The following is a 21,591-nucleotide window of genomic DNA, read 5'->3' as shown; positions in this document are numbered from 1 at the left end:
GTTATATTCAACTTTTTATATTGATGTTCAACGACACGCATTTTCTTTTCATATTCAACCACAATTATTTTCATTCAACAACAATATTTATTCAACTTCAATAGCTATTTATTTTACTGAACAAAATTAATTGTTCAACTTCAGTCCAAACTGTTTACTCAACAAAAACAATCATGCAACTTCTACCATGCATAGTTAGTTAGTGACATACCTTCTATTATGACGAAGCGTTCGACAGTTCCCAGACATTCTTCATTCAAAAATATGGTCATTCAACAAAATTTCCCACCCCTACCCCCGAACTACCCCCAAACATTAAAGCCATCCCCTTCCAGTACGAAAATTATGGACTGGAACCCGATCATTCAATTTGCGCCAAAAATCAAAATGGCAGCCATAACACTAAACGAAGATTCATTCTTCAATTGCTTTGAGGATGTTATGACCTTGTTAAATGTTTGTGAAGAAGGAGAAGGCAGTATTTCCCGACCATTTATAGAGAGGGTGATCAATTGCTTAGAATCAGCGGCAAAATTTGTCGAAAACGTTCTACTGATTGAAAACGAGTGAAAAGGAGAGTTCACTGAGGTTGCTGGAAATTTAAGGGTTTTGTTCCACAGTTGGTGCCGAAAATTGACAGAACTGGGGTTAAGGAATACTTCAAACTGTACTCACTTTGCAGTTATCAGGTACTTAATTTGGTCACTTAATTCATCTGGATATTTGAGATACTCTCTAACTATCGCTGGTGTCAGCTCAACAGGTTTAAAGGTGAACACACTCTCAAACGAATGTGGGTGCTTTGACATCTCATCAAGAACAAGGGTAATCAAGCCTTTTCTCAACTGATCCAAAGCTATTTTACGTTTTGAAATGACCTCATACATGACCATTGATTGGATTATTTTCCCTTTGGTAGACATCTGAAATAAAATAATACATTAACAGCAATGCTCGAATAGAATGGTCAGGAAATACTGTTTTCTCTCTCTTCACAAACATTTAACAAGCTTAGAACATCCTCAAAGCGATTGGAGAATGAATCTTCGTCCAGTGTTATGGCTGCCATTTTGGTTTTTGGCGCAAATTGAATGATCGGGTTCCAGTCCATAATCTTCGTACTGGAAGGGAATGGGTTTCATGTTTGGGGGTAGTTCGGGGGTAGGGGCGGAGAATTTTGTTGAATAGCGATTTTTTGAATGTCCCGTAATTTTCAAACACTTAGTCATAATAGAAGATATGTCATTAAATAACTATGCATGGTAGAAGTTGAATAATCATTTTTGTTGGGTTAAATTTTTGGACTGAAGTTGGAAAATTAATTTTGTTGAGTAAATTAAATATAGTTATTAGTTGAATAAATATTGTTGTTGAATGAAAATAATTGTGGTTGAATATGAAAAGAATATGCGTGTTGTTGAACATCAATATAAAATGTTGAATATAACTGTAAACTGTTGAATAAAAATATATTTTGTTGAGCATAAATATAAGTTGTTGAATATAAATATGCAAGTTGTTGAATTTTGCAACATTTGGCTAACCATAAACGGGAGGGCTTGAATATGGCCCGATCAGAAGCGCTCGGTAGTACACATGTCTCGCTCTGTTCTTGCTCAATTCTCGTTTGTTTCACTCGTGTCAGCCGAATCATCGCCATGACTTGTCATGTTTGACTCTCGCTGATTAGCACATTTTTTTATGGCTGGTGTCTCGCCGAGAATTTTCGTACGGGGCATGCCATCGATCGCACACTAAGCGTGCTATCGATCGTACAGTAAACGGGTGCTATCGGTAGCACACTAAGCGTGCGATAGATCGCACAGCTATATAAGCAGGCTACTGATCGCACACTAAGAGAAACAAAAGATTTAGCGTGTTATGTCTTGCAAAACAAAACAAGTGTGCTCTTCTTTGTTAAATCTATGCATAATCCGTGTTGTAGGACACACTAAGCGTGTTGTGTCAGCGTGTTGTGAGCGTGCTATCACCATTAGCTATAAAGTCTAATGGAGGGTCATATTTAAACAGAACATTTCTACTTCGTAGCTGATTTTATTTGGAGCTAAAATATCGCTGCTCGTATATACTGATATTTTCACCAGTGCGCGTTGGATTTGACGCATTTCTTACATTTCTTAGTCTTGTTAGTCTTGTGGTCAGCCTAAGAACAGCAGAGTAAGTACCATTATCGCGAACAGAGAGCTTTGTAGTAAAGAGGATCTTACTTGAAGGGCTAAAAATCTTTGGGGACATATGAAACAACTCTATAAAAGTTTAAAGAAGGGAGTGTTTCCATTTTCCTCTAGAGCATTTTCTTGTCCATCATTACTGATATCCCGCAGAGGAGTGATTTCTCCCTTATAGTTGTTTATTTTATGTGCGCATAGAATGTTCACTCCTCGTTCTTCCCTACATGAAGTTGCATTTTATCCTTTCTTGGCTTTTGAAAATCTTACTACTGTCAACCGATAACTCCAACCTTCAAGGGAAATTGAAAACGGTTCGATTTATCAAGAGTTGAAAAAAAGGACTGGAATTAAAGGAAACGTTGTTTGCTGTTTTTAGTATTCATGCAGTATACTTGAAGCACCAAAATTTTGTTTCGCGAAGGACGCCAAGCTCAAAATCTGCAACGTACTACATGTAAAACGACCGAAGAGGATACTTTAGTTTTCATCCCTTACCTCAATTTATCATATTCTAAGAGCATTAGAACACACATAGTTTACAGCGGTATTACAATGAGGGGTCTATGGAAAATACTAATGAAAATCGCTCGAAAATCGCTGCTCTGATCTGCTGATATTTCCATCTACTCGGGATGTATTTTCTTTCTTTGAAACGGCAGGACCCAACTTACAAGTCAGCCAGCTGGTTGTTGTTACTGAAAATGCCTGATGATAATTTCTTCAACTGACTGTTTTGCAACCACTTACCAAAGATGATTAAGAATGATCTTCATTACTCTGGATTAGTAAATAAACTATGGAAATTGTTATTCTAAAAATTGTTGTACCTTTTCATATTCAACACAAAGTCCTAAAACGTAAACCCTAACAACTGATTTGGTACATGATCCGATAATTTCTTTTTGGCGTTCCGTATTAACGCTTGAAAACAGTTAGTAAGCTACTCAACAATAAATGTAAAGGGTAAAATTACATTTTGTCATGCAGTGTAGTTCCCATTATATATATAGGCCAGGCGACATTGATTGTATGGGAGGCTGAGGGTTGGTAACCGACAGAGGCTAAGAGGAGCAAAAGTTTGAAATAATAGGGAAACATAATATTTCAATAGTTTTATTTAAAACTATATAATGAGCACGCGCAAATTAAAACGCGCTGTTCAGGTTTATATCGCCAGGTAGAGTCATGATATAAAATCGATATTCTGTTTCAAATAATTTGTTTAATACTTCAGAGGAGATTATCTAAAGGCAGCCTGCATATTAGTCTCCTGATCAAACTTTATAAAGCAAAATTTGCATGCTTTATAGTCAATGATACATATTCTGTGGTTTTAAACTCTCAGGCGGTAGATGAATGAAGAGAAGAGAAAATAATGGGGTATTATTTATTCTTGACGAAGAATAACGTCAAAGGGAGTAATCTACCATGGAATGAAGGGGCATAAGTCTCTAAAGAGACTGTTGTGCTGCGTCGGTAGGGGTAATAAGGTAATCCGGTTATATCAAATGAGTTGAAATTGTACAAAATTGGCCACCGTAAAGAGTTAAAAAAACTAATTTTTCTTGCGTTAGCCTTTCGTCAGAGTGAATGCAGGAATTGTGGGTTGCGTGTGGGTTCAATGCAGAAAGTGGAGCTACGCTATTGGTGGGAACATGGTGACGAGAAAAACGCGAATAAATTAGTAAAATGACACAAATGGGGTTAAGAGTGCCGATTTAAAGGATAAATCTTTGTTCAAGAGTTTTGTGTTGAATAAGACTGATTCTATGTTCCATTTCAAATTACTTGAAATTTAACTCCTTGCATATAACTTTCTTCATACCTATACCTGAGGGTGTACAACCACGAAAAATCGGCGCAAAATTCCCTCAGGCTAAATCTTGTACACTTTTTTGATTTTGTAAAATTCTTGAAAATCTTCAAATATGTACATTGACGTGGTGGGTGTAAGTAGACATGTTTCCTATTTTAGCGCTAAGCCTTCGAAAAAATTTTTAAAATCACTTGAAACCCAGGGATTAGTGATGAGATATTTCTCATTCAATAAAAAAGACCTAATGATTACGTATGGGCCACTTGGGAGAATATAATTGACAAAAATGACACAGGTTTTTTTCTGTTTCCAAGAGAGTTTCAAGTAGAAAAACGTGAATGTAGCTATAGTTCTGTTGAAATTAAAATTATATTCGGCTGGTCGGTGTCAATGATTCATTATTTGAGGCATATTCGTTATTTCAGTTGAACTTTCAAATTATGAAACTAGCGGACGAAAGCGTCTCCCGCCTCAGCCAAAAAAAGAGGCACGGATAATTTGCTGTTATTTGTTGGTGTGGCAAGGGCCCTACACGAGAGAGCACCTCTGGTGCCTTGTGATATACTGTCATAGGATCTGTGTTTCCCTGTCAAAATTTCGTCAAAGAAAATATATATATGTGTGTGTTACATTAGCGACCTGAAATACCAGAAAAGACATGGTAAACATAGCTTTAAATCAGATTTAACGGCCTTCCAGTCCCAAAACACATGGTTCTACTTGGTCTCGTAACCTCTCATCACAGGTACACTATCAAACCTTTCCTCTTTTAGAAAGCAGCGCCAAAACACAATATAAGCACTTGTAAAGAAGCTAGAGTTAAAGAACTTACTGGAAACGTTTCTGAAGAGTAAATCAGGCACTATGAGTTCAATGTTTCTTTCTTTCAAACTTTGGATGGTCTACAGTCAGCCATTCGATTATAGTTATGCATAGTCCTGCAAGTAACTTGGTGGCCTTAAGAACCGTTTAGATCTCGTGGTCCTGGACTCCATTACTTGGGGCTTGTCAGGTGTTACAGATAGAACCTTGACCTTACTTGGTATTGCCATTATGGATTTGTCTAGCTGTTTGGGAACTGTTTGAGCCTTTGCTGACGGGGTGCCAGAATCTCGCCTGGATTTGTTTGGATAGATGGCCGTTGGCGAACATCTTTTGCATCTGATAAGTATTCCGAGGTTGTTTAATCCAAGCTCTCTTGGGCTGTTTGACAAGTCCTCTCTATGTCTGATTTTCCCTTAGTTAATAGTCTAGAAGAGGACGAAAGTGGGTTACAAGCTCTTGACAGAGAGTCGCCTGGAAACAAATCTTTCCTTGGCTTGTGGTGTATCTGCTACTCACACTGCTCGAGTCGCGACAAGAGGCACTGTAGCCTATTGTGAGCTGATGCTGAAAGCTTCTGCAAAATAGAGACCAGGGGGATTATCAGCCTACTGCCGGATGCCTTTCCAGCGCAACACATATCGGTGGATATGCTTTATGCCAAAAAAACAAATCCTTTTCGATCTGCGAGTGCTTTCTCTCTGCCAACATGAGAGTCCTACTTGAAAATGTCACTGATTAACAATGCTGCATCAATAAAAAGGCAAGCCCATCCTTGGATACATCTCCTTGGCCCTCTGTTGGGTCACTCTAGCTGAAATACTGGTGCTTCGGAAGCAGCGTCCGCTCCCTTCGAAGGGAACTTTCTGCTAATGGATGCAGATCCACCAGCCATTCTTGTGTGTCAGGCAGCATAGTGGCTCCAACATTTATGAAAGGTTTCTTAGCCTTATAAATCTCTGGACTGCTGGCACTTCTTCCTTCGCTCTACTATGACTATTGAGTCAGCTTTCCTTGGAACTGCCTTTCCCTTGACTCTTCGTAATCACACGTCCAATGAATGGCACTTCCCGTCAATAGAATTCTAGCTTCTCAGTAATCCCTTTGTGGCCCCGGCCGGACCACTACTCATGGTCTTAAAATAAGTGAGAAGAATTTGCTACCTTTCTATAATATTAAGAAATGGATAGATATTCTAGTCTTCTAGGATAAGGACGAATAATCCGTAGGCCACGTCTCCTACAGGGCTAAAGGTAGGAGACGTTAATTTCCCACGCACGAGATTACTGTGTGGTGGATGTCCTCCCCCGGGTGCGATAGGAGGGAAGGTGAGATCGTTACATGGACTGAAGCGGCTGCCAGAGGCGCCTAATAATGCTAACGTCTGATCTAAAAGTTATCATTGTAGCTAGACAGGTTTGTTGTTTAGAGTGCCTAAGACTTTCTTTCTTTGTTTCTTTCTTTCTTTGATGTGTATTTCCCAACAACGGTCTTGCTATAGCGTGAAATTTCCTTAGCGCTCATAAATTGAGTCCGTCTCGCGCTGGCAGTAATTATTTCAAAGCTTCAAAACTTTATCGGTCCTACCTTTCTGTTCATTGGAGGCGAAGGTTAAACCAGATTGGATATCGAGGGTCTCTGGCCCGATACATGGAATGAAAGTTGCTACTCAATAGTCGTCTAGCCTCGAGTGCAAATTCTGTTTAAAGTTTTTTTTTTTTTTTAATTCTTTGCCACATCTCCGCGAATATCTAGCTTCGAAATAACTGAAAGATTTGATGATTTGCTTCGGTGTTTGAAGTTTGGAACGGATGAGCTGCTGCTGCAATCTGCTAGCGACGTCATATAAAGTCAAGGTTCTGTCGCCGTCTTTCGGTCCAAAGTTAGCCTAAATTCGACTAAAACTCATTCAGAAAGCTCCTATATGTCCTGTTGAGAAGTCATTAATCAATGATGTTATTAGCGTGTGCAGCAAAAATACCGGTAACAAACGGAGTCGAGAACGTTGCCCCGTTTAGTTGCGCTTCAGGAGTGACTTAGCAGTCGTTGCAAAGAGATGCCAACGTTATATCTGCTCTTGAATATCCTAAACTCGGCTCTATAAAGATCGCTGACACACATCTTCGGTTTTAAAAATATCTTTAAAGGAAAACAAAATTATCTTGTTTGAGAGTTATGCAACAAGGTATAGAACTGTTACGGCAAGTAAGATGATAATAGGAATCCACATGCCTATGTTTACTTTTGTTTTTATTGCTTTTGTAGTCGGTAATTTAAGCGTCACGCAAGCGCCTATAAAAGCTGAGTAAGTATTCTTTTTAATTGGTTTGCCCTTTGATTTCGTGTGGTCTTGTCAAACTTGTACTTTCCACGTTTTTTGATTTGGTGCAGGCGGGACCGAGAGAATCTTTGTTATTTAGTTTAGCTTACTTGTTGAAGTCATGCGCCAAAGAATACAAATTAACATTATCGTACAATATTAATTGATATAAAATGTTTCAAATTAGAAAATGTTCTTGGTACCTGATGCCGGTTTACTTGTCTTTGAAGACGACCTGTTAAGTAGTCCCACCCACTATTTGCGACACGCGTAGCCTTTGTTACGTTTCATCTCGTTTTTGGAACTCAGCAGTCGTTAAAAGTGCAACATACGAGTGAGAATTATGCTTAAAAACCAAATAATCTCAGCAAAATTATGGAGTGCCACACAATTATGTTGCGATTGACGGTCGGCGATATTTATATTGATAGAGAGATCGAGTAGTATTTTTCGCTTACCTGAAGCCAAATTTTTATCGCCTCTGATGGCGACCGAACACCGATAGATCGAGGTCCTGTTATTTGTACTAAAATATCTGTTTTAGTGACAGCCGTTCTGTTATATGTGTTGATTATTAGAAAGTAATACATCCAATAAAGAATGTTAAACGCTTTGCCATTCATTCATCACACCTGACAGATAGGAGTGAAAGGCGAGTTACGTGTCAGCAGCTGATCGACGATATCAAACACACCTTAAAAATTATCGTAATTTCACGCGTGTGTTGTTATGGCTTTCCTCAGGGCAGTAAAACATCCGATTTAGTTAAGATGGTGATGGGACAGGATAGGTCCTGAAACATAACCGCTAACAGTCTAATTTAGTTTAAGTTTCGATGTTTTCTTCTCGGTGTGCCATATGAATACCTAATAAAGGTTAATGAGCTACCCAGAAATTCATGTAAGGAGTAAATGTGGTGTAGCCCTCAAAAAAGGCCAGATGACATTGATTGTAGGGGATGCTAAAGGCTGGTTACCGCCAAATCCTAAGAGTGGGAAAGTTTTAAATTATATTACAAAATGTCTCAGTAGTTTTACTTAAAATGATATACAGCGTGTTTACTTTAGCGGCGCAAAAGAAAACGCTATGTTCCAGTTTATATTGCCATGTAGGTATGGTCAAGATATCTAGTTTTAAAGTAGTTTCCGTGAGTCCAATGTATGTTTCAGTGGTGCCGCTATCCTCACGTGTGGCGATGGCTTGGTAGATTACTGATATTTGGAGGAAGTTTCCGTTAACTGGGCAATTGTTCTTTTATCGGCAGTTGTAAGTTTTGTTTTCGTTTGTGTTGGTGCCATCTGCGATATCATCGGTGTGTTTGGAAGAGTTTAGAATGCGTTTGTTGTGATTGTCGATGATCTGTTTGGTGTTGTTCATGCAGCTGTAATTGATCTTGATTGTATTTCGGTTGAAGTTTTTTTCTGAGATTTTGGTCTTTAAGGAAGTGCTTGTCTACCAGGGTAAGGAATATGTGTACGATATTGTTGCTGACGTTTTTGCTGAATGGGGGGCTTTACCAGAGTATGTTGTCCCGTTGTCTGTTTTTCGTTTGTCAAGCGTGGGTGGTTCATAATGTAGAGTGTACCACTGTGCGCATTTATCGAGTGCTTTTTTATATGGAAGGGCGGCTTGGTTGAAGGATGCTTTGTCAGTTGAAAGGGATGACAGTCGTTTGTCCATGTCGGCGGGTATGTTCTTTCTGGTAATTGGTGGGTTGCTCCGTTTGTTGACGGCGACGGTTATGTTCTTTTAGGTAATTGGTGCGGTGGTTGCTCCGTTTATTGACGCTGGCGGGTGTGTTGTTTGTTGTAATTGGTGGGTGATTGCTCCCTCTGACGATGCGGGTGGGTATGTTCTTTGTGGTAATTGGTGGCGCTGAGACATGCGAGTTAATGGGAAGTTTCCTCCTTTCCCAGCTGCAAAACCTCAACATCAACATCGGGCTTTACCGGGACAATGCACTGGCCATTTTCAACGACTCACCGAGAGGAAGTGAAAACATCAGAGAAGAAATATACCGCATCTTCAATCACGATGGGATACGGATCACAATCCTAGACGTCACTTTTAATCTGAACAAAAACACCTACCAGCCCTTTTCAAAGCCTGACACCACTCTACAATACGCCCACCGCGAGAGGAACCACCCACCAATTACCAACCGTCTAGATTTCGTAGTTCTGGCCTCTCCATTGCTTGCATGGGGCTTGCAAGGAGTTACACACAGAACCTGGGCCTTACTTGGTATTGCCACTGTAAGTTTTCTAGCTGTTTAGGAATTGTTTGTACCCCTGCTTATGTAAGCTCTCGAGGCTCGTTTGGAATTGCTTAAGTGGATGGCCGTCGGGGTATCATTTTTTACAGTATTCGAAGATTTTTTTCTCCAAACTCGGTGGGTTTTGGTCACAAGACGTCTCTTTGGTTTTCCTTGAGTTAGTGGTCTGGAACGGGAACAAAGTGGGTGGGAAGCTCTTGGCAGGATGACAGCTAGCAGCATTTGATGTCATTTCATATTTCTCGGGCTTGTAGCGTATCTTAGGGTCACCTGGCGAAGTCGCAACAAGAGACGCTGTAGTTTCTTGGGTTCTGATGCTGAGGTCTTCTGCAAAAAGAGGACCAGGCGTTTTTGTTCAGTCCACATATTGGTCATTATTCTCCCTGCCAAAGACTGGGGCCAAGATTCCTTTTCGATCTGCGAGTGCTTCCTGGTGCTTTGGAAACAGTGTCTTTGATCTTTTCGAAGGTATCTTTCTGCTAATGGATCCAGAACCACCCGCCACTGCGAGTGGATGTGCACTACTGGCACATCTGCTGGTCGCTCCATCTTGACTATTGCGTCAGCTTTCCTTTGGATATGCCTTTGATTCTTCGTCATCACATTTCCAATGAATGCTGCTTCGTTTCAGTTGAATTCGAACCTCTCCCTAATTACCTTGATGTGTTTTACTTAACAACCGGTCTTGCTCTATTGTAAAATTTGTTTAGCTCTCTTAAATTGAGTTCGTCTCGCCGGCCAAACAGTAATTATTTCAAAACTCCAATACTCTATCCGTCCTACTTTTCTCTTCATTGGAGGCAAAGGTAAAACCGGAGTGGATATTGAGGGCTTCTGGCCCAATACACATGATGAAACTCAGTGGTCGCTGAGGCTTCAGTGTAAATCGAGTGAAAATTCTTTTTGAAGCTTTTTTTCCATTCATTCCTTACTGGATCTGTAGCCTCGGAAGAACGCGCGCAGCAAAAGTACCGGTGATAAACTGGGTCAAGTACGTCGCCCAGATTAGTTGTGTTTCAGAAGTGACTCAGCAGTCGATGCAAGCGAGATGTCAACGTTATATTTGTTCTTGAATATCTTAAACCCGGCTGTTCAAAGATCGCCAGCACAAATTTTCGGTCTCGCAAACATTTTTAAGGAAAACCAAATTATCTTCTTTGAAGGTTATGCAACAAACGCAAACGGAGGGTAATTATAGCTCTTGTCAACTTTTCATTAAAATTGTAGTCAACCGCGTTAGTGTTTGCACTTTGTCTCCTCTTTTTTATGGGATACAAGATGTTGAATGCAAAAATATATACATTGGTCAAGCAGGACGACGACAAGGTGACCGATTTCAAAACACCTTCGCGACGTGGAAAAGAATCACAAAGACACATCCAAAACAGTCGCTAAACACATTAATATACTCTATCATTCTAAGCAGCATCTGAGACTCAAAAAAAGAATGATACCGGACATGAGTTTTCTTCTTATCCTCGTCCTCGCATAACATTCAAAAAAGGTTCATTCATCGAAAATAAGCACCTTTCATGCGCTCTTCTTCGCACCATAAGTATTGCAGGTTTCACCGATTAGTAATTTTGCCTTGTAGAGCCTCAAAACCACTTTAAGGTTGCTTCCAACCTTCGCGGGTGTCCTTTGGGAAAAAAACTCGTACGCGCGCTAAATTCATGAAAATCCTAACAAAATATATATCAAAAGGAAGCTTACTAAACGCAAATGAATAAAGGCTGATAGTTTCTCAAGAAATTTTTTTGGGCTGCGTCGGTGGGGGTAACGAAATAACTTGAATATATCGACAAAGTTGAAATGGTAAATTGGCCACCGTTACGATTAGAAAAGCTGACGTTTCGAGCGTTAGCCTTCGTCGGAGCAAATAGAGGAATTGTGGGTTGTGTGTGCTTTTAAGGGCAGAAAATGGAGCTACGTTATTGGTGGGAATATGGCAACGAGAAAAACACGAATAAATTAGTGGAATGAAAAGCGTTCGTTGATACCTGTGGGATTTAGATTGCCGGTTTGAAATATGAGCTTTTGTTCAAGAGTTTTACGGCTTTGGTTGGTACCTAGGTGTAAGGAAAGACCGCAGATTACCATATGTCGTTTAGAATGATTAGGTAAATTGAATGTCTCGCGACTGGTTTCGATGTGTCCTTGTCATTCCTCTCCACGTCGTGAAAGTGTTCTCGGAATCGGTCACCTAGGCTTCTGCCTGTTTCGCCGATGTAAATATTTTTGCAACAAGTGCAAGTTATTCAAGAGATAACATTGGCAGAGGTGCACGTGAAGTGATCGGTGATCTTAATGGATCGTTTGGGTCCCGATATTCTCTCAGTTGTTGTTGAATGTTGTGAATGAAAGGACACGTTTTGCATCGTGCACAAGCGCATTTAAAAGTGCCTGGATGGTCATTAGTCCGAAAAGAAATTCTGACCATAAAACTGCCTATGCGTTTGTCGCGTTTGAATGTTTGAAATTATATATCATCGTAAACGCAGTTTACGATGATATATAATTTATGCGATTTTTGTATTAAAGGAGTGTCAGGAGCTGGTAAAGCGCGAAACGACTGAGGATCCTTCTATTGAATCTATCGAGTATTGTTTCTCGCAGCACGAGGGAAATGGCTGCACAGTCTTGTTCACAAGGCATCAATCAACAAAATTATGACGGGCATTTCCGATATTCTGATTGGTTGTCTATATATCCGCATCTAAAGTTAGAATGGCGTAAAATGTGTGAAACGTGTTGCGTAAATGGACACCACAGGAAAAATATTTCAAATATCAAAATTCTCTGACACACCTTTGTTCGTTATTATCCCTGGAATGTTTGGGCACAATTTCACGAAAGTAGGTCAAATCTACATACCCTATATAAGTTCGCTCAAAGTGGATGTATTCCTCTCAAAATCAAATGCGAGATCTTAGCTCCTAAAGGTTTGTAAACAACTAGCGCCATACCAGGAGATTATCTGGCCCCCTGAAACCACGAACCAATGGGGAGACGGGACCTCCCGGCGCCAATGATACTGTATGAAGATTTTCCCGGGAAAAGTATCGCATAGCAGTCACGTTTTTTATCTCGCTCTGTCGAACGTTGAGTAATGGTAAAGTTGCAAAGGAAAAAACCGCGGAAAAAAGGTAAAGCTGGAGAAACTGCTAAAAAGCAAAACAGCGAATCGATAGACAGCTTATATTCGATTTATTACACTGCAGAGATCAATGCTTTTCTATGGTTCGCTTGATTTTTTTTCGATATTATACACAGACGATAAAGTTTTTGAGCATGCAAGGAAACTCATCACGGAAAAACTTATTTAAGAAAACTAGAATGGGTCCAAGGAATCCGAAATTCTACTCCAGCAAGTTTTCTTTGATAAACTTTCTTCAAAAACTTTTTTTTCATAATGTATAGAGCGAGCTGGGGGTCTAAGATTGCAATTTCTTCAACTGATTGATCCAAATAAAACCACCAGAGGTGACAGGAAGTGATGTAACCTACATTTCGTTCTTCAACTAAGCTCAGGAAAAGTATAGTGTATGCTACAAACAACTGTATTTATCTCATGTTCTAAATTGAGGGCCTAAAAACTCATGCTGTCCAAGAAGTCTGTCTTCTTGCCGGTTTTTTATATTGAGACTTAACATAAGATGACGAGCTATATTCTGGATTAAAATAAGATGGGAGGTATTCGGGTTTCTAATTTTACGCACTGGAAACAACTTATCATGCATCCTTTCCATATGCCTTTCTTCCTTCATTCTGTCACCACATACATACATACATACATACATACATACATACACACATGCACTGATACATACACACATACACACATACACACATACATACACACATACACACATACACACATACATACACATACATACATACATACATTCATACATACATACATTCATACACACATACACACCTAAAATGTTCACCTACACACATACACAGTGTGTATGTATGTATGTATGTATGTATGTATGTATGTATGTGTGTATGTATGTATGTATGTATGTATGTATGTGTGTATGAACGCTATCCAAGGGATCAAACGCAATCCAACTGATAGTGTTCCGAGACTTGATGACTAGAGGTAACAAATATTATGTTTCTTTTATCTTTCTTATTATCCTTATTCAGTTTTCCTTTTTCGATTGACATCCATCGGCAGCCGAATATACAAATTCGGGATCAACAAGGTTTTCTCAGAAAGACTTTAAATAATGAAACACAAAACGCCTTATCACTCCCGAAGAGTATCCCCTGAGCACATTTATCCGAGCGCAATTATATACACAAACATTATATATGCGGTCTTAACTTTATCTCAATACTCGTCCATTAATGAAATTTGCTGCTTCTAGATCTCAGCTGTTAAGGACGCGCTTTTCTCAGCCGCTACAATTACTCATCTCCTGTAAAGGTCACGGTTTAAACAATGTTGCGATTTAGTGTAGGAAACAAGGACTCACTAAAATCGTCCTTTTTCAATTCACCTCATACTGTAATTAAAAATAAGATCTTCGTAAAACGATGGTAACTTACAGCACCTCCAGCTGAGTATTGTTGCGGAAAATGTCTTGTGGTAACGTCTTCAGCAGGTTTTTTCCTAATAGCCTAATGAGGAATCGTTAAAATACATACGTCGAGACAAAAACCAAAAAATAATTAAAAATTAACTCATCCTAAAATATTTTGAAGGAACTACAACCTAATAACAGCAATATTCCTCAAATTCTACGATGATATCAGCCAGTAAGCTTGATTTTGTAAGAACAGTTTTTTTTTTTTATTTCAAGAGAGGTCGTGAAGCAGTTATATTGAGGAATGAAAGTCTTCAATAACTGCTTGCCGTGAACGCTATAATATCCTCATTATCATGATGGGGGGTTACGAGGAAAATAAGGGTTAAACCGCGCTATTGTTCCTTCCTTTGTTCTGGGTGATCTTGCCTATGTAAATATTTTGCAAGAAATATTTCAGCAAACATTTAATATTCTGATGTTTTTATTAAAAGTTTTTCTTTTACTCTTGAGGGTTTTTTCACCCACAGAAATAAAAAAAAAAAAAAAAAACATTTCTCAATGAAGCCCGTGTACTGTAGCTCTGCTCCTGAGAACAGTGCCCGGTGATCGTAACAGTTATATTCTTTTTTGTGGGCATAAGGAGAGAAACACTATGACGTGAAGGTTTGGATATAAAAATCTTACATTGTAAAGAACAGCTGTCATACGCATGGATTCTTTAGCAAGATTGCTATTCGTTCTTCTTATAAGGCGTAATTCTAGTAAGAAAAAAGCATCATTTTGTGACCCAAGCAAGTTGAAACTTACAGGCCCTTCAGCTTTGTGTTGGCACTGAAAATGTCTTGTGGCAAGTCCAGTAGCTGGTTGTTTTCCAATACCCTGTAAAATTGTCACAAGCTGGCTATATATGTATAAAGGCCATACTTTTATCTATCATTATATTAGGAAGAGAGTCTTAGCTTACAGTGCCTCCAGTTGGGTGTTATTTCTAAAAATGTCTTGTGGCAAGTCAATCAGCTCGTTGTCACTCAAGTTCCTGATAAGAATTTATGCGAAATACGTGGACTTGGGTTAATACAAACTAATTCAAAACTCCTTATCAATATATTACTCCCACCTGTGCTAAAGAGTAGCGAAACGGTTAGCGAGCTGGGTGATTGTATTATTAAGTACTTCTTCCCACCCAGAAGTATTAATGGGTACAGGTGACCCATCAAGGAAATTTTGTACTAATTATGTATATCATGAGCTTCTTTGACCCCCTTCACTAAATTACTGCCACCATAATTCGACTGTACGATGTCCGATGTATCCCAATAAGCAAACCTTTCATGATCAATGTCCATCTTATTTCTTTCAGCTACTCGCAGGTTCTTTAATATACAAGATTTGTGGCATGCGCATTGCACATAACAGCTCATGGGAGAGGATCAACACAGGGCTAAATGCCTTATTCTGGAGTCAAATGTTTCCAGATTATTTTCTTTCAAAAAGCCCAAGAGGTTTAACCCAATTCTGCGTTGCAGATTGTAATCCAAACGAAATCCCATGACTCGACCATTCGTTGTGTTGCATGCAAAGTAATCCTTCGGAAACCTTTTGGCCTGAGTCCGATAACAACATTAGAAGCATTTTTTTGGGAGGGAGACATAATGGGAAAGAGAGGCGATTGAAGCATTCTGTTGGTTCTATTCTCATTTGGTTTTAAACTGGTTTAATTATACTCACAATTTTACTGCAGCAAGTGGAACTTTCCATTGAAATGAAGAAAGTTTTTTTTCATTACAATTTACAATAAAGACGGTTCCATTGAAGGTGTTACATTCGCAAGGATCTGGGCACTCTAAATATGTGAGAGGAAGAACTGTTAAAATGGAGGTTTTCATCGAAGGCTTCAAATTTTAAATAGAATGAAACGTTATCTTGATTGTTCATTTGCTAAGGTAGACAACCCCTGAAGAGGTAGATTCTAGGAATTACCTTAAAAGTAACGAGCATGGTTGAGGATGGGGAGATCAAAATGAATCCAAAAACCCAAATTAAACCTTAGGGGTTTAACTTAAATTTTTCGAATTCGGCAAACGCTGGAATAACTTCTTCTAGTAATGAATTTTTCTTAAAAACCATGAAATAGCCATTTGAGAAGAAAAAAAATATATATATTCGGCGTATCAATTTGACATTTCCCTCTCCTTCCATTTGTGTGTTCTTTTCATTTTAGAACAACCTCGTAAACATTTGACAGGGACAACAAATTGCCTGCTAGGAAAAGAAAAAAAATTAAAATAATACACGCTAAGACAATCCAATTATGAAAAAACTGACACAGTTCTCCTGAAAAAATTTTGAAAGCAACTCACCTTCAATCCTGAGGCTGATCTCTCTCTTTAATATCTTTTCAGCACTTCGTACCTCGCAGCTGTAATTCACATTGTTTTCTGTTGTGACAAGAAGCTCGTACTTTACACTGGTACTGTTTTGGACAACAACTCCGTTTTTTCTCCATACGATGTATGGAGCTGGCGCACCTTCCACTGGGCACCACAAGCTGGAGTTTCTCTTCGAAGATACAGACTGCGTCTTCGGTACTTCGAGCATGATTGGTGCGACTAAGCAGGAAGATGGATCAGAAAAAGTCTATTAAAGTAACTATTTGTAAGAGCAATCTTAATACAGTATACTGGGATAGAAAACCATGAAAATTATGGGAATGAAGTAATTAAGACATTCTGCATGCATATTTAAAAAAGATACTTTAATTCTGGCAAAAGTTATTGTTCAGGCTGAATTAATATAGGAACTCCATCTTCCTATTTTACCATTTCTTTATTTTTCGCTCTGCCTGTTCGACTGTTCGTGTTTACCTGGGAATAGAAGTCGTTTAACTCGGAAATTATGATAAGCTCTACGACAAAAGAAAACGTACGAGTGATATCGGAGTTATTAGAACCACTTAATGGGATTTGATCTATATTAAAAGGCTAGTTGTCCTTATAAATTATTACAAAAGTATAAGAAGATAAATTCGTGCCTTTTTCATTCAGGGATCTACCAGTGTAGAATGCAGTGAAATTATAGAGTTTATACGGAACAAATTTCAACCACATGTATCGTCCACTGGCCGAACGCTCTACGCCAGTTCTGTACTCCCCACAGAATACACCAAGAGAATTGGCTGTCTGATTATTACCATCACGAATCTCAAGATAGTAACCCCCCAGACATAGTACTCGAAGTTCTAGTGTGTTGCTCATGGTAAAGCGCAGCTGCACGTAGTTCCCTTTTGGAACCGAGAGAACATATGCTTCCCTAAACCAAGGGACTCTTTCCCATCCTTGTACACGTAGAGAATACTTCAACGGTACTGCAACAACTGCAAGAAATCAATTATTTAGTTTTCACCAAAACAAATGATAGTTGACATAACGAATTGCTAAATGATAAGGACCAAGAAAAGTCTACAAGGGTCACACTCATTATCTCCCTTGCTAGGCACTAACACTACCCGTAGGGCTCCTTTCTGCTCCCATCAGGCAACAATTGTGGTGTACATCGTGATAGCCATTACTTTAGACAACTATTATGTAAGACTAAAGTGCTTACAGAAAACAAGGATGAAACTCCACTTGACCATTGAGAATGCCATCAAAATGTCTTCCACTTCCTTTGCTGAAGAAGTAAAGTTTAAAGTACTAAATTTTGTCCCTTTCCCAAACTTTTTAATTCATACACAAGTTCTCTTGTGTTGAACACCTATCGAGTTGGTGATTTTACTTCCATAGATCCATAAGCAGTCTTTCCCGTTCCGTTGAAGCCGAAAACCTTAACGAAGAAGTGATGTACGTTAGCCTCTTAAGGGTCAACTAAAGGTAATTCCTAAGTGAGAAAATTTATCGAACAATTTGTTTTAACTTTCCTTAGATTTGCTCCACCAATGTCTGTTTCGAAAAAATAAATAAATAAATAAAAAAGATAGGTCACCCCGCTTGTTAAAGAGATGTGATGGGCCGAACATACATTTATACCTGTACTGGCACTAATCACGCGCGTCATTTCATCGGTTCCCCTTACATTTTGCAGCAGCTAAAAGCAAGAGTTTTTGAAAAACCACCTGAAAAGAACCCGTTGGAAGAAGTTCTCGAGTGTACGTAGCATTTTAATAAGTAATTTGTGGTAAAATCAAGCAATTATAAACGCCATCGACTCAAAACGTTCTTAGACTCGTTGCTTTCAAGGCCATAATTTTGCATCCTCAAGTAACGGGCCTCGTGCACACTTTAAGCTGGAGGCAGTGTGGCCGAGTGGTTAGAGTGTCGGACTCGTAATCTACCGCTCCCTGGTTCGCGTCCCACCCTGACCACTGGATCCTTGGGCATCCTTGTAAATAGCCAACTGGTTTGCCTCCGGCCAGTTGGGGTTCTTAATGATGTTCTTATTGATGTTATGTTCAATTTAGACCATTTGTTTCATTTGCTTGCAAGGACCACAATGGAAACTACTGGTTCACCAGTAATTGTGTAATCCTATGAAAAGACTTTTTTTTTTTTTTAGGTGGATCATTTTTCCCTTCGATTATTACTACTTTTTTAATTTCTCAAATTCAAAGGGAATAATCTGTACACCAAGATTTTGCAAGATATTGGTCCATTTATTGAAAAACAATACCGTGTTATCGGAACGCGCGCACGTTTATTCGCCTGATTACATGATTTTTATGCACAGTACGGGAGGCTCAGAGCCATGCTGTGTTACATATTGGTTTTTCTTTGTTCATCAAAGCATGAAATTACTCCGTAATAGTTTGAGAATAAAAGAAAGGCCTTTGAATTTAATTTGGCGCGGAAAGTAGATCGGAAGAAGTTAAATAGACAAACATATAAATAGTGCAACCATAAAATATTTGGCACTTCAAATTCAGTTGATATCATTTGCATTCACCAGTTTAAAAGGCCAATCTACGTGTCTTAAACATTTCTCTTTCTTATTCCATGATTATAGTAGTAGAGGGACAGAGTTTCGCATGGTGTATTTTACTGGTAGTTTCATTGATTTTCATAAGTAAATTAAGTCACCACTTGGTTACGTATACCGTAAAATATATAACTTGTTCAAAGGAGAGCGGCTCAGTCACCGAAGGACTAACTGCCTTCCGTGCAATTCAGTGAAGACATCTAAAGCTATCTCTTCTAAAAAAAAAACGCTCCAAGTCAAAACATGTACAAGAAAAAAATATGTGGGGTATTAACATGAAATTCTCTTGTTCACATTTAGTAGTACACTTTAGTTTCAAAAAGTTATTTCGAAATTTTAATTCACGTCAAATCTATTGACAGAATGCTCAACTTACGACCACCATCTTCGAGAAGTTGTTCCTCAGATCCAGAGAGACATTTAATACACCTTTGCATGACTTTACCATTAGGAAAGGAGAAGAAAAATAAAAAGCAGAAACAGCTATACAAAGGTCAGAATCATTTTATTCCTTTTTTTTCTATCACAAAATTGTTGCGCTTGACGATGAATACGTTAAATGCAACTCGAACCAACCTAAAATTACTTACAATATGGGTATTTACTTTTAGCGAGCGAGAAATTTTCTGAAGCAATGTGCAGCTAGAGGCGACTGGTCGATCCTAAAAGTGGTTCACGAAATGAAACGCTATAAAATAAACACTATTGTTTTCCCTTTTAATTTAAATGAAACAGCAGCATTCTTTTCTTGATTTATAGCTAATTGACTTTCAAACCGTTTGCAAAAATATATTCTTAAATTTAGCACCATTTTAATCTTATTCAGGTACTACTGTTCGGTTAGTTTTTGCTGTTGGAATATTACTGAGCTAGAGAAAAAAGATCAAACTTGCTTGCTTCGAATTGTTGGTGAATTCTAATAAACTTTTTGTTTATTTTAGAACGTTGACGTGGACTGACTACCCGCTTCGACGCCTTCCTTTGTTGTGACTAGGCGTCTGCTCGAAAATGTTCTATTACTGAAAGGAAAAATGATATGTTGATTACTTAATGTTACTAAAGGCTGAAGTACTTATTTTGGAATTCAAAATCTTTCAATGTGGATATAAGGCAAACATTTGAAATACATAATTCAGGAATACTTTAGAAAACTGTTTTTATTCAAATAGGAACAGATGTTCGTGTATGTTTCATTCTTCCACGAAAGAAAAGATGAGTAATTGCGAAGTGATCATTTAATTTAGTTAGAAAATATAGTTCCTGTTAAAAGAACTACCTCTCATAGTCCATAAGGTGTTTTACAACTTCCTTAGCATGAAAATCAATGGGATATTTGAAGTTTTGGAAGACTTAGCAGAGTGCACGCGCTGTCAATGACAAACTGTTTCTTTTTATCCCGAATGTTTAAACACAGTGTAATACGCATTTTAAAGCGCAACTTACAGTTACTTCGATTAAAAACGAAAGGGAATACAATACCGGTAGTGGTGGAATTGGTGGAGAAATATGTTATAGTTTCAGTTGTAGTAAAAATACATTGCATATTCATCAACAGGATGGACATCTTTAGTGGCAAGTTAGTCATGATGCAAGAAAGATGGCTGACCGCTTTCATAAAAAGATCTCGTAATTAAATAATTGGGTAATTGGGTTATTGATTTGCCTAAGATGTATCTGCAGCAATTAGAAAACCGTTGCAATTCTTTCTCTTTGGCAAAAGAGCGGCCACTGTTCCTTCGAGAGACAGATGCTCTAATCTTTTCTCTTCTTTAATTTGCATGACTTCAAAATAAACCAGTCATCTTTTCTTAACCTTTTCGAGCTACAACGTCACAAGAAATCTATTCAAAAGCATTTTTTGATTATTAGGAAAGTTTGAGAAACGTCAGTTTTGCAAATTTTTTTTTTGTCCAAATGAGTGCTCTTCAAAATAAACAGTCTCTTAATTCTTGCATCCAACCGACCAGTTGCATTGCACTGGAAGTAGAAAGAGAAGTTACACTTTGATCACTGCACTGTACTAATTGCTGCACATTATAAAATCAAAAAACGTGTCGAGCGTTTTTGATATAATGTAAAATATTTGTTAAATCAGTTGATATTTTCCCTCAAACATGCTTTCCTTCTTTCTTCCAGCCTTCCCCCTTAATAACAGAGGGTATAAAGGTTTGATTTCAAATATTTTGGTAAATCGAAGAGAAGCAATAATTAAAGTTTTTCTTTTTCAAATTATCATGTCTGTTACTCGGTGAAAACAATTTTCATCGTTCACAAACCGACTGCTTGATGACATTTGAGTTCCAATTTTCCGCCGGTTTCGGTAAAATTCGCATTTCCAAAGTAAATTACCGAATGGAAAGTGCATATTCTTGTGAACTATTTCCGAGTGTCTTACAAGTAATTGATTACCGAGTGTCTTAATACTACTTGACTCTGATGATGACTTCCGCACAGGTTGTCGAAACGTCAGTCACTACGACCGACAACAGTCCTTCTCAGGACTACACTCACCCGGACGATCACACTGTACTTTCACACTTACTACTAATTATTTGTGTTTTGGTCGAAGGATTTGGACTCTTCCGAGTCTCTCATAATCCTGAATTCTCAACATCATTCTTTCCTGAAAATTTACCGATTTTGGTAAGGAA

The 21,591-nt window shown here is 38.5% G+C and overlaps 1 protein-coding gene and 1 long non-coding RNA gene across 3 annotated transcripts in view; both read right to left on the bottom strand.

The window, feature by feature from the left end:
• Positions 1-21,591, bottom strand: part of LOC148739809 (uncharacterized) — a 118,265-nt gene that overhangs the window by 70,332 nt on the left and 26,342 nt on the right. The gene's annotated exons all lie outside the window — the stretch shown is intronic.
• Positions 13,542-16,642, bottom strand: LOC148739813 (uncharacterized). 2 transcript variants are annotated; one of them, XR_015997062.1, is made up of 4 exons: positions 16,330-16,642; positions 14,934-15,812; positions 14,777-14,848; positions 13,542-14,060 (listed from the first exon to the last, which is right to left on the bottom strand). XR_015997062.1 is itself a non-coding variant. In XM_088750364.1 (2 exons), exons 1-2 carry the CDS (start codon positions 16,565-16,567, stop codon positions 15,694-15,696), a joined length of 357 nt encoding a protein of 118 aa, XP_088606490.1. In that variant the 5' UTR covers positions 16,568-16,642; the 3' UTR covers positions 14,904-15,693. The 2 variants fall into 2 exon arrangements, 1 of the variants encoding a protein (XP_088606490.1); XM_088750364.1 differs by lacking the exons at positions 13,542-14,060; positions 14,777-14,848 and having other exon boundaries at positions 14,904-15,812.

The sequence above is a fragment of the Stylophora pistillata genome, chromosome 2 (genome assembly GCF_964205215.1).
Source record: "Stylophora pistillata chromosome 2, jaStyPist1.2, whole genome shotgun sequence".
NCBI lineage: Eukaryota > Metazoa > Cnidaria > Anthozoa > Scleractinia > Pocilloporidae > Stylophora > Stylophora pistillata.
Note: the sequence above shows the minus strand (reverse complement) of the source record. Positions and strands in the feature narration are given on the sequence as shown.

Coding starts and splice junctions, on each gene's coding strand:
- LOC148739813 (XM_088750364.1), bottom strand. CDS start 16,567: ATGCTCGAAGTACCGAAGACGCAGTCTGTATCTTCGAAGAGAAACTCC. Junction 15,813..16,329: donor GATCAGCCTCAGGATTGAAG/GTGAGTTGCTTT, acceptor TCACATATTTAG/AGTGCCCAGATCCTTGCGAA.